Source organism: Acomys russatus, chromosome 15, assembly GCF_903995435.1.
Source record: "Acomys russatus chromosome 15, mAcoRus1.1, whole genome shotgun sequence".
NCBI classification, from domain to species: domain Eukaryota; kingdom Metazoa; phylum Chordata; class Mammalia; order Rodentia; family Muridae; genus Acomys; species Acomys russatus.
This window is the reverse complement of record NC_067151.1, coordinates 32,655,225-32,668,697: the sequence shown is the minus strand read 5'-3', so window position 1 is coordinate 32,668,697 and position 13,473 is coordinate 32,655,225. Positions and strand designations below refer to the sequence as shown.

The following is a 13,473-nucleotide window of genomic DNA, read 5'->3' as shown; positions in this document are numbered from 1 at the left end:
GAAAAAAATGACTGAAATATGGTTTCTGTTGAGTCTCTATTCCATGCATGTGCACACCTATGAGTGTGTGTGTGTGATGTGTGTGTATGTAACTGTATGTGTGTGTGTGCATGTAAGGAGCTATTATGTTTGTATCGTGTGTGTGTGTGTGTGTGTGTGTGTGTGTGTGTGTGAGAGAGAGAGAGAGAGAGAGACCAACACACATGTCCACATATGCTCCAGTGCTTTCTGTTACAGCATCAGGATGTGGGTCTTATGACAAATGTTAGAATATATGAGGTCTTTAAAAGTAATTAGTGGTGAGTCAAAACTTTTCTAATTTCATGATTCCATACATCGACTAAGGTATTTTTCACTCTAAAATGATGCCTGCGTTAGCAAGGAAGAGTGAGCTACTAAGAATAGTAACCCCACTCGTGGCTGGGGCATGGATTTTATTACTTGTCTCTACCCTGTAGTGTTCCAAAGAAGACTATCTGTGCACTATCTACTGACTTAGACAACCATGCAGGAAAGACTGGGAATGCAGTAGATGGTTTTATTCTGTCTCTCTCCATTAATGTCAGGCTCTTCCTGTGTTAATGAACCCAAGCTGGGTAGGAAGGGGAGCAGCCCAAGTGACTTCTGAGGAGAGGCCCCAGGAGTGGAGTCAAATTGTATTTTGATTTTAAATTTCATTCCTTCAGCCATGCCCTGTGAGCAGAGATATTTCACTTAGAGATGTTCTTACACTAATTTCCCTTAATTCCTTCCGAAAGTTGTGACGCTACTTTCTGAATAGCTTTGTAGATGTTAGAAAAGGTGGCTGTGACACAGTGTCATTAAGGTGACATAGTGTAAATTAATGCAGTTAATGGAGGTGCTCACACTGCCTCAGTGACCCATTATGAGCTCTCATGGAATTAACAGATGCCCGGGCATCAATCTTTTGGGAAAAGGATAGGAAAGTGCTGGCAGCTTTAAAACCTCACAGTGAATTATATTAGGAAAGTGAAAACGTCTGGGTTAGATTTGATTTCACCAGGAAGCCATAAAATGGTACGGCTCTCAGCAAAATATATTAAACTGAAATGTCAGATTTGATGCAATAGGTACACAATTATGATAGTGTTAATAGTGGCCTTCTATCATCCTGAGACATACTTTCCAGTTCAATTTCTCAGCAGCTTGAACTTGTCATAAGCTTATAAATTAGAAATTGTGTTTGAGGATATTTTCCTATTTTTGACAGAACGCATATACTACTATTAACTGTACTGTGGGGTTTTAGTATAGCTGTTAAAATAAACTAGAAATCACATTTGCAGACACAAAATGCCCATTACAATATCCAATTGGCCATTTCTTTAATAATATTCTGTGTCTTTCTCTACTGTTTTTCATTTAGCAAAATTTAAACTCCTTGGATTTTTCCTTAAAAGAAGATGTTTAACAGTACTGGTGGGGTGCACGTGAGCAGAACAGCAGTTGCCTTTCGTTGGCGAGCTTTGTCTAGCATGCCTGCGTGGAAGCAGAGCAGACGGTGGTGCCCTGCTTTGAGCTGGCTTGCTAAGTGCCTGAAGCAACTCAATTTTGGAAAGGAGCTTCCCAGACACTAAGAGACTTTCACAAGCTCTCACACTGGCAGGTAGAAAAAGACCAGAGCCAGCAGGGTCTGCTCAGCTGCTGTCTGTCTGAGGCTCACCACTCCTTGTGCCCGAGGACTCTTTCAATCCTCTGGGGCCTTGGCTTTGCCATCTGAGTCATTCTTTTTCATGCATTGCCTCTCCTTGCAGTTGAATGCTTTTCTGCCTGCTTCCTTGTAGGAAGGTGGGCTAAGGTCCCTTTGCCTGTTAGTCCAGAAGCTATAAAAACATACAGCCATTCTGTATGTTTAATCATTTTTCAGTATTAACAAAAAAGACAAACATACTCAAGTCTTTTGAGACAGGAGGCTGTGCCTTAGAACGCTGTCTCCTGTGCCTAGAAGATCCGTAGGCTTCACTGTGTAGCTGTACAGATCTGCTAGCACCACTTTCAGTATTCACATCGCTCCTAGAAGAGCTTCTACCCCCTGACACGAGCTTGCGGCTAAGTTTGTTTGTTACTCTGAAACTGACCCTCCAATTGAGGCTGCATCTCATTTTGAGAATCTTTTGCCATCATAAATTAGACCTTTGGGCTTCTAAAAGCCCTGTCTCAAGACTGAACAGTTTCTTCCTTATCTCTCATCGTAACCCTGGTTGCTTTGAGCATTCTGCCTAGAAAACTTCCTTTGACATGAGGTCTTTGGGCACTTTGAAGGGACTTCAGGATGTAGCCTTCTTATCCTCCCTCCACTGCATCGCTCAGGGAGCTTGTCTCCCGCTTCCTCAGGAATCTCTGGACACCCTCCCCAACCTTGCCTGCTCCCTAGTTCCAAAGCTAGTGCCTCACATTTTAAGTCTTTAGTAGTACAATACTTTTTAATTCTCAGTTTCTGTTTCAGTACTTTGTAGATAACAGGCCACCTCCAATTTTTACTAATTTAAAATAGCTCCTTGGTAGTATTCAGAGTCCAGTCTCCACAAGGATAGCCAGACTTCATGCCACAAGACACCTGGGCTGCTCGGCTGGGAAAATGTCACCCTCTCTTTGCATCTATGCTTATATCTATAAAATGGGCTATAAGGATTTCACCCCATGAAGTGTTTGTCAACACTAAGACAACACGAGTAGAGTTCTTAGGATCATGGCAGGATACAGTAAGACCTCGTAGTGCCATTTTCAGTTTTTAGATTGGGTGGCCCAAAGCATGGTTTCATTGATTCCTGGTGTCTGGAACAAGAAATAAAGATGTCATTGCATGTGCTGGGTGTGGTGGTGCATGCCTGTAATCCCAGCACTCAGGAGGCAGAGGTAAGCAGATCACTCTAGGCGAGCCTGGTCTACAAAGTGAGTCCAGGACAGCCACGGCTACACAGAGAAACCCTGTCTTGAAAAAGAAAAAAAAATGTTCATTGCACAAAACCACATAGACCTCAGAGGTAATGCCCTCTGTGTCTTTGTATTATCATTAAAATAAGCAAATCTTTTAAGTAATATTGGTATAAATACAATGAGATGCTACCAGTACCCTACCCTGACATACTAACTCTTAATAAAATTGGCCAGTTGAAACAATATCTTAAGGCGGTAAAATAGACACTGAAACTTGAGGCTTTACCTGCTGCATCAGCTACTCCTCCCCAGACTTCTGTGCTTTTATGCCCCCTTCTCCATCAAGACCACCAAACTGCTCCCAATGTCATGTACAGACAACTATTACAATTACTCTAGTGTTTTAAATGTTCTGTGGCCCCGCCAATAAGCTGTTCAAAGTCAGAAGTTTCATGATACCTACTTAAAAACACCTCTGCCTAGTGGCTGTTGCATCTGTTGGAAATGTGAGTGGTTCTTTCAAATTTTAAACCCTTACAGCTGGTTCCAGCAGTGTAGGTAGCCGTCTGGTTTGTGAGCATACCCTGTTGGCCAGATGCGGAAGAGAAGGGAAGGCCCTCGCCACAGGGCTGTCCTTCAGCCCCTGATAACATACTTCAATGGAGATGGCACATGATCAAGGCTAATAACATGATTGCCAGGGAAAGGGGTAAGAGACCATTGGGAAGTTTTGTAAGAGAGGGGTAAGAAACCACATAAGACTCAAATTTCAGGGAGAACTCTGTCAGCATGGATCCTACAACGCGTATTAATGTCATGCCTTTCATGATAGAATGTAAAGCTAAGCTAATCCTCATCCTGAAATTTAAGTAGTTTGATTTGTATTTCAATTTCTTTACTTACTTTGACCTCAGGTTCATCTTGAATCCAGATATTTGTGCCATGCACACATAGTAAAACAAACCATCTTCATAGCCAGCTCATCTACAGCCTTGTTTAAACTTGATTATAACATAAGTATGGGTCCTGTTGTATTCGGTGGTGGCTTAAAATAATTTGTTGGAATTGGGGTGCCACTCTGATGAATGCTGGCCAGGCAAGTGCCAAGATCAAGGTTCTAACCTCAGCACTAAACAAAAAACAAAACAAAAAAAAACCCTATTTTGTAATTTAAAAGTAAAATGATGAATTCTATAAATACCATATATTATACTTGGTACGATAATAAATATTGAAACTAGCAAATATTGTGATTTTAAAAAAAAACAAATTCTGGCAGTGACACTTTAGCTGGGGTTGCTGTTAACATACATAACGGGTCCATAAGCAGCATAGACTTGTTGGTACAGCTTTGTAGATTCATCTGTTGGCACTGTTGTAAACTGCTGTGACTTTGTACCCATTTCACACTGTGTTTGCTTGTATGTTTGTGTGTTTGTTTCACTGAAGATTGAACCAAGGGCCCCTCCAGCATTCTAGGCAAAGGCTGTCTCATCTACCCAGCTACCAGGCCTTCAGGCCTGTGTACCTGTTTCTCAGGAGTCACAGTATTAAAGATAATAAAGTGAATTGTGTAAAAGAAATGTTTCATCTTCTTGGACTCCTAATTGTTTTTAAATGGAGAATATAAAGACTAAAATTAGGTTGAGGATTTGTCTCCCTTTGTACTCGGTAAATATCAACCATTTTTATTAAACTGATTTTACCAACTGGCTAATAAGCTACATATTTTTTTCTGCCACAGGAACTAATCCCAGAGTTCTACTACCTACCAGAGATGTTTGTCAACAGTAATGGGTACCAGCTGGGTGTCAGGGAGGACGAAGTGGTGGTTAATGACGTGGACCTTCCCCCCTGGGCCAAGAAGCCAGAAGACTTCGTGCGGATCAACAGGATGGTAAGAAAATTGGTTTCTGATAGAACAGCAATGAAGACGTTCACAGCTTCAGTGGCTTTGTGTTTACCTGTTGCCAAGTGTCCTTAACATCTATAAATAGACCTAAGAAGCAGTGACAGAATTCTGCTGTAGTCTTCTGATTGAATCCTCTTTTGTGAGTACACTTCTTTGAGGTCAATGGGGTGACATCTCAGTTGTGTGTGTTCCCTCAGGATGAGGCAATCAGACAAACATCTGCTGACCAATGTCACACATTCTGAACAGTTTGAAATAAATGTCCTTTCCTTATTTTTGTCTACTGTAACCAAAGCACCTGCATACATTTCTCACTCATAGAAGTAGCCAAATATGAGAAAGCTACATGTGGAGTGTGTTTATACCTGGGAACTTTGTGCTGTGAAGCACACCTCGTGCTGTAATACAACTAGCCTGGAAGAAAGCACCCATCTTACAGCATTTTAAAAACATGAATGACAGAGTTCCCGATGTTAAAATGCTTATCTAAGTAATGTCTGCATATGAGGATTTTATAAATTCTAATACATTTTACTATAGTTGATGAGATTTTCATCTTGGTGTGGTTATGATTCATGGGAGATGGGCTATGCTGTATTGTGCTAATAATGTTAAGGATTGTAACAATGGAGTGGATGTGGTGGCGCACACCTTTAATCCCAGCACTCCAGAGGCAGAGGCAGGAGGATCGCTGTGAGGACACACAACTCCTATTACATTGTGGAAATTATGTGGATTCTGACTCAAAATCTACTCCCAAAACAGAAGGGAAACATATTTATGAGACAGGTGAAGAGATTTTTGAGTGAGCAAAACAGGGCTAAGATGTGCTTTTCTGAGCCACTGTCTTCATTCTTACCATTCTTTTTGGGGGGGAGGGGGAGGGTTTCGAGACACAGTCTCTCTGTGTAGCTTTGGCTGTCCTAGAGTCACTTTGTAGACCAAGCTAGCCTCAAACTCACAGTGATCCTCCTGCCTTTAGCATCCTTGAAAAGAATTTGGAAAAATAAATTGTTTAACAAGGTTTAGGTAACGATGTTTTTGCTAATGGCTCTGATGCAGAAAATCTTAGGGAAAAATTGATTGTTTAGTAAAGTTAGCCAGCTGGTGGGCCACATTCCATGAGTTCTAGAGCTTCCTCCTACATAGCCCCCAACAACTTTTCATTGTAATTATTTGGTCAAACTTCATAAAAAGGGGAAGAAATCAGTAGAGAGAAAGCAATATATGGACACCTCCTTCAATTTTCATGACAAGCATTTATCTTGCATTATCATCAACAAATCCCAGATAGAAACAGAGCAGTGAACTACTCAGTTATAAAAAATAGTTGTTCCAGAAAACAGAGGAGGCCTGTGCATAATTCTCTTCAGGAACAGAAGCACAGGTAGCCAGCGGTACTCAGTAGTGAGACTGTGCTGTGAGAACCAAAGTGATAGCACCAGGTGAAAGGGCCACTGCACATGAGAGTGTCCACACCAAAGCCCAAAGCAGAAAGCAGGGGACTGGCTGATCAGTCACATTGCCCCAAAGCAATTGATCCCCAGTGGAAACTAGTTGCCACTGTCTTGACTCTTCTATGGTCCTCTTTGCTCACAGTTTATTCAGGTCAGTTCACTGATGTATTTGGCTACAGAGATATCATGAAGCAGGGCTTGCAGAAAAACTTGCTTTTAAAAAAGTGCTGGAAAAGTGGGTGCTAGAAATGTTAGATTGTTGTATGCAAACACAACCAGGCACATGGCCCTCACCTCACTCATTATATAGAAGATTAGTCCAAATGGATCGTCAACCCGAATATAAAGCCCACAGCTGTACACTGTCTAGGGCACATGTAAGAAGCAGTCCTTGTGAATGTAGGTGGGCAAAGGTACACACCTTTAACCTGGCACAGGCGGGCAGATCTCTGTATGAGGCCAGCCTGGTCTGTAGAGTGAGTCCAGGACATCCAGGGCTACACGGTGAAACTCTATCTCGAAAACAAAACAAAACAAAACAAAAAAAGAAAGAGAAAAAGAAAAAAATGAGAGTACAGTCTAGAAGAGAAACACTGATGGCCAGGATACTGCTAACACGTCTTTGTTTTGAACAATGCTAAGAGTAATTCAGGCTGGCAAAGTTTTAAGACAAACCTAGGGCTCAGTAGGTGAAAGGTTATGCATGCCAGACAACCTGAATTTGCTCTCCAGGACTCCAGGACTCACAAGATGAAAGGAGACAGCCAGCCCCCACATGTTGTCCCCTGTCTATCCACACACTTGGCGTAGCATGTGCACATACTTGCACTCACATACATATGTGCAAATAAATAAATGTTAAAAAAAATCAATCTAATGAAATACTGGCACCTGAATTTAAAGCAACAAACAAACACCCCCAAAACAACCCAATAAATTAAAGGCATTTCTTTAAAAGAGGACAAAATAACCTCCTGCCCCTCGCCCCCGCTCCCCGCAACCACACAGATAGCATCTTCTTCCTGAGCAGTGTGGCTTCTGGGTAGTTGTGCCTCACTCCAGAACCTCTCTTACTCAACAGTCATGATCAGCTTTTATCCCCTCAGGATTGTGTTCTTTGCACTTGGCTTTTTTGTCACAGTCCTTTAGAGCTACCTGCTCATGTCCTTGCTGGCTTCTGTGTGTACAGTAACATCTCATTATAAGTAGTGTCAGTGAATAGTATTAGTCTGTACAGCAGCCAGTGAACACTGGAATTGTTTCCTGATCTTGGCTGTATCAAGTAAGGCTGCTCTGAACATTTATGTAATGTCATTTTTCTATCATACAAGTTTCCAGCAAAACATGGACTTTTATTTCTTTAGAATAGATACTTAGGAATGGGCTTGCTCACAAATTATGTTTAGCAATTTAGCAAACTACCGAAATGTCTTCTATAATGACTGTGTCATCTTGTATCCCCACTGACAGAGTGTCACAGCTCTTGTTCTTTGTTCCTTCACCCACTCATCTCCTGACTTTTTAAATTATGAACATTCTACTGGACATGAAGTAATATAGTTTTATAATTTTAACTTACAGTTCTCCAATATAATACCTCTCTATATGTTTATTAGATACTAAAACATTTTTATGTATTTTAACAAGAAAATGAGTAGTAACTTACAGATAGTTTTGGTATTCTTCATTGGTGCAGTTTATATGCTCCCCAGATTAGTAATCTTATTTCAGATATGCCTAATGAGTAGAAAGGTGGGTCCTGTCCTTGAAGACAAATCCTCAAGGCAAGCATTATCCTTCCCAAGGGTTTGCGGTCTAGTAAAAGCTAATAATTATCTGGACAAGAAACCACCAGGTAGTTACAATTTGTAGAAACTAATCAAGCAAGATGATACATTTTTAATTGAATATGCAGAAAACCGTGCAGTGGGTGATGTAGTGTGTTAGGTGGCGATGCATCTAACACAATGAATTTGCCACACTAGGGCACTTCTAGGTTTCTTGTGAATGGGATTATTTGAGAGGTTGTTATGGTTATTTTTCTAAGATGTACTGCCACTTGGATTCCTTCCCTCCCTGCCCCTGAGGATAGTCAGTCCACCTTCTCCCACATTTAGAAGCTGGTGAGCTTTATAGATTGATAAAAGCCAATCCAAATTAGAATGGTGCTGTGTACACCATGATGCATGCTCCACTCACCCAGTGTCAGTGACATGACCCTTCTGCCCTTTATTTTTGTTTTGTTTTGTTTTGTTTTTTTGAAATTAACATTTATTTTATTGGTTAAATACATCTAAGGTAACATTTTATTTTTTTTATTCTTTATTTTATTAATTTATTCATATTACATCTCGATTGTTAGTCCTTCCCCTGTTTCCTCCCATTCTTCCCTCCCTCCCATTTCTCCCCTTCTCCCCTCCCCTATGTCTGTGACTGAGGGAGACCTCCTCCCCCTATATATGCTCTCAGAATATCAAGTCTCTTCTTGGTAACTAGCTATCCTTCCTCTGAGTGCCACCAGGTCTCCCCATCCGGGGGACATGGTCAGAAAAGGAGCACCAGAGTTCGTGTGAGAGTCAGATCTCACTCTTCCACGGTGGAGAGTGTCATGTTCGTCGGCTAGGTCTTGGTAGGGGTTCGAAGCTTACTGCCTATATTCTCCTTGGCCGGTGCCTTAGTTTGAGGAGGACCCCAGGATCCAGATCTGCCTGTCATAAAGTTCTTCTTGTAGGTTTCCAGGACCCTGTGGGTCCTACTATTTCCCCTTTCTTCCATGCTACTCTTGCCTAAAGTCTCAATCGATGGCGGGACCAGATCTTCCCGCCGGGCTATGATGGTCCCTTCCCCTTCTGCCCTTTGAATCTTCAGCTATTTGTGAACAACTCAACTGTGGTCCTGGTAGTTTTCACCAGTTGAGGCACCCATCTCTTGCCTAGGTTTCCCCCTCAATCCTAAGCCAAATTTATCTTATCTTACTGAGTGTAGGCAAACCTATAGATGAATCTTTTGCTGTATGCCGGATATTTGGGGGCCTTTCATTGCCCCAGGCTCTTCTGTCTGTCACCAAGAGCCCTGACAGAATGAATAGATAGTTTGCATGAAGATCCGGCACACAGTGGGTGCCTTTGGATGTCTCCCGCTGTGGGCCTTCCATGAAGCTGCCTTGGGATGAGCTGCCTCTGGGAATTCCTGAGCAGCAGAGCTGTAAAGGGGCATGTCACCAAGTGTGGCTGCACCCACAGCTGCCAATCTCAGGGTCACTCTCCTGCATTTCTCCATCTTGAAGACTGCCTCCTCAGCACAGATCCTCTGCTCTGGCCAGGCTTCCCACCTGCTGATATCACCCACAGGTGATCACACCGATCTGTAGAAACCTGGCAAACAAGGAGTTAGTATTAAATATCACCAGCTTCCTACATAGTTTTACATTTTGCCAAAGGTACATTTATTTGGTGTGTGTTTCTATAATGTATAGAACCTATAGAGTAAGATGTTGAAGCATTTGCATCTTCCCTAAATTCTGAGATGGTAACTACCATTCATCAATGTTTTGTTGAAATTTCTGTGTACTTACTGGGTAGTTCCTGTAGGATTTAGTTGCTCTGAAATGGGGAGTGGAGGACAGCATGCTGCTGTATTTATAATGCAGACCAGGCTGTATTTATAATGTGTCCACTTATTCACAAGAGTCCTTTTTAATAAGTCTGATGTACAAAATGAGAATTTTATATATCCGAGAGAAATCGCATTCATTGTGGTAAAAGCCCTTCATCTCTCTGTGTGTATTAGTGTTCTCTTTCTGTGAACATGCCCTCCTCCTCCTTTTTAGATGTCATTATGAAATTCTAGGCAATGAAGAGAAAAATAATTATTTGAAAGGGAAGGCATCACTGGTTTTTTAAATGGGGGCTTGACCATGGCTTGTGGGCTTAGGCAGCTGCCTGGTATGTGGGCAGCAGCGTTGGCTTATCTACAGATCACTTTCTAACTTGGAAACCTGAAGCTTTATTATTAGCGTGTGGTGACTGCACAAATCATATAGTCCGTACCTGTCTATGGTGTTCTCCAGTCACAGCTGTCCCGGCCTGTCGCCCCACCCCCACCCCCTTTTGGTACTTTGACTTGTCCTGATGCAGTCTTAATCTGCTGTTACAGTTAGTGCCGTTGCTTGTGTTGTGGGCACTGACACATGCAGCTGCTTGTGTGCTATGAACACAGTGTTGGAGATAGGAACATAGTGACAAAAATTGTCTCCCTGATAAATTGTAAAATTTGAAATTTGGTCTCATTAGGAAAAAAAACCTAGAATGTGATGTCATCGCTCTAGAATGTAAGAGTCATCACTCTTTGTGGACATCTCAGTAAATTCTAAATGCTTTGTTTGCACAGCAAGCAAACACCAGCTTAATTTATCCACCCACGGCTAAGCTGATCGTAACCAGCTTCCTCAGGAAGCATTGATAAAGCCTGTGTTCCATTCTAACATGGTTAGCATCTGACCTCTTGACAAAGGACAGAAACAGAAAGTCTTTCTGATAGTATTACCCTAATGCTGGCTTCATCAATCATAATCTACCCCTATATAATTTGTTTTTAAAAAGGCCTTTCATGGATGTGAAGTGATAATCTCACCCAGCCCTCAGCTCTGCTGAGTTCTAGGGCTGTTGGGCCAAATGCCGAGCACAGGCCACATGTACCCAGCCAGGCAAGGGACACTGAGGCTATGTGCTTTTGCTCATACTGTTTCATGTCCTTTGCAAATCTTTCATGTTTTGAAGAAAAAACTTTTATAATAGGTAATAGCTGGCATTTGAAATATTTTACTAACATATGAAGAAGCATCTTGCTTACAAAAGAACACTGGTGATTAACAAATAATAGTGAGCACTCCAGACAGGTCTTCTGATTTGTATAGATTGATCACTAGACAGGAAGCCCTGCCCTTACTGAGCTTCTTTTCAATTAAGACAGACCAAATTCCTTAGAGAGGGAGGGAAGGAGGAAGGGAGGAGGGTGGGAGGGAGGGAGGGCACTAGCTTGGTGTGTCAGATGGCCAGTTCTAAGTTAAAGAGAAGTAGAAGAGAAGGAGATGACTCAGGGAAGTAGTTGCTGCCTCCATTTGAAGGTGAGCTTGAGGAGGGCTGAGGTGAAGGAGTGAGCCATTTGACTCTAGAGAAAGGCCTCTGCAGGCAGAGGAACATCTGGACAAAGCCCAGTGACAGGCATGCTTGGCCAGGAGGCCAGTGAGAAGGGGCAGTGAACAGTGGTGTGCAATGGAAGAGGACTGAGCAGCAACAGGACTTACCACACTGGACTCCAAGGCTCTGAAGTGCTGACACGCTGACTATAGTGGAGTGAAGTCAGCACTGCTTTGAGCAAGAGTGTAACGTGGTCTACATTCTAAGAAATGGTCTTTGGCTGCAGATCTAGTGCGGGGTTACTGTAGTAAACCCAGAAATTTATCAGGGAGCATTTCTAGAGGTGATGGGGACATGGAGGGGCTAGTGAAGGGAGTGAAGATATGTTAATCTATCCTCTGTGTATTCTAATGTTAGCCTACAGTCACCTCAAGACTCCTACTAGTGACATTTCCCCTCAGTTTCTTCATGTTGCAGAAGCAGTGGGGACTAAGTGACATAGTGGCCACGTTCACGTAGCAGAGACTTACAGTAGTTGAGTTTGTCCTGCTAGGATGAGGGGAGGGGTTAGTGCTTGTTCTCAGCATGGCACAGGGCCAGGGATTCTAAACTGCAGGACAGCTGAAGTCAGCAGGTTCACCTGGTAGGTCTGTTGGGAACGCAGAAAGCTTCCTAGCATGTACCCTTCAAGGACAGAGTCTGCCTGTAGGAAGTGGGCAGTAGGTGAGAGCAGGAGAGAATTAGGCTACTCACCTTGTTCTTCTGCACTTCGGTGTAATGTTCTCGGGAATCCAGAGGGTTTTGTCTTTGTGCCACCCTGTGCCTAGGGTCTAGAACACTGTGTCCCAAGCATGCTCTCTAACCGAGGACATGCGGTGTACTTTTGAAGCACTGAAGTGCCACTTGGTGATTTTGTATTGTACTTTGTCTTTGTATGTAAATTGATTTCACAAGTAACTGTGCACAGCTGCCACTGCATGGTGACAAGAGGGTGTTTGTGGAGAGCACGCACACCCCTTTTCTCAAGAAGAAAAGACAAGTGAGAGAACAAACTCCCAGCAAAGGGTGTGCTCAAGTCAGAAAACACACAAGGCGGAATGCTCTCAGGCCAGTGAGACAGGGCCTCTGTGCTCTGTGCTCTGTGCTCTGTGCCCCCACAGACCACCTATGCCGTGGAAGCTTGGTCTGTATCTGGAAATGCCAAAGGCAGAAGTGGGAATGCAGGGCTGTGTAAATTACGCAAGGAGGAGCCTGCTCGCCAAGCCTGTAAGGGAAGGTACAGGTTATGGTGGCTTCAGAAGAGTCTGCTCTGTAGCAGGCTCCCATGCAGTGGGGTCATGGTACATCCAGCCATCAATCAAGTAATAAGATAATTAAGCACACATCGCATAGCACAGTCACTTAAAACAGCTTTATTGAGCTGGGTATATTATCTGAGTACTCAGGTTATTGAGACAGGAGGATCATTGTGAGTTCAAGACCAGCTGTGACACATGGTAAGTTCAAAGCTGGCCTGGGCAACATAGCATGGCCATATATAATTCTGTTTATTTAAAGCAATAATTGACTAATTAAAGTTACAATGACTAAAATTTTAATGGAATCATGGGGGTGGGGGAAAGCTAGCCAAGACATTTACAGAAACTTGAATGCTTTTCTGATTATCTGCTTGAATACACACATCACTATTCAGAGAGTGTTTTATTACCGAAAGCAGATCTTTGATAGAGTTAAAGGATGGAAGTATTTTTACTTAGTATAGAAGAGATAGAAATTGCATTCCCACATATAAAAGAATTCTCACAGTTCATTTCCGTTTCCTTTGTTCTTTTTTTCTTTTTGAGTTTTAGAGAGGCTTTATCCCAAGTGCATTAGTGAAAGAATTCTTTCCCATCTAATACCCATGGGCAAAGATGAGGATGAGATTTAGGTGAGTGCAATCCATCTGAAAGATACCACTCTACTCCGTATCTCTCTCCACCTCCTTCCCCCCACATCCCCAGGGTAGAGTTATGGATTGGAAATTGGGTTATCTAGGCTTAAAGCAATTCCTCTGCCTTGAGATGTG

At 42.6% G+C, this 13,473-nt stretch overlaps 1 protein-coding gene across 7 annotated transcripts in view; it reads left to right on the top strand.

Moving 5' to 3' along the window:
- Positions 1 to 13,473, top strand: part of Nbea (neurobeachin) — a 657,568-nt gene that overhangs the window by 604,446 nt on the left and 39,649 nt on the right. For all 7 annotated transcript variants that reach the window (XM_051157177.1, XM_051157179.1, XM_051157174.1 and 4 more), the window contains one exon: positions 4,643 to 4,795. In XM_051157177.1, coding sequence (XP_051013134.1) covers positions 4,643 to 4,795 — 153 coding nt within the window. The remainder of the gene's footprint in view (positions 1 to 4,642; positions 4,796 to 13,473) is intronic.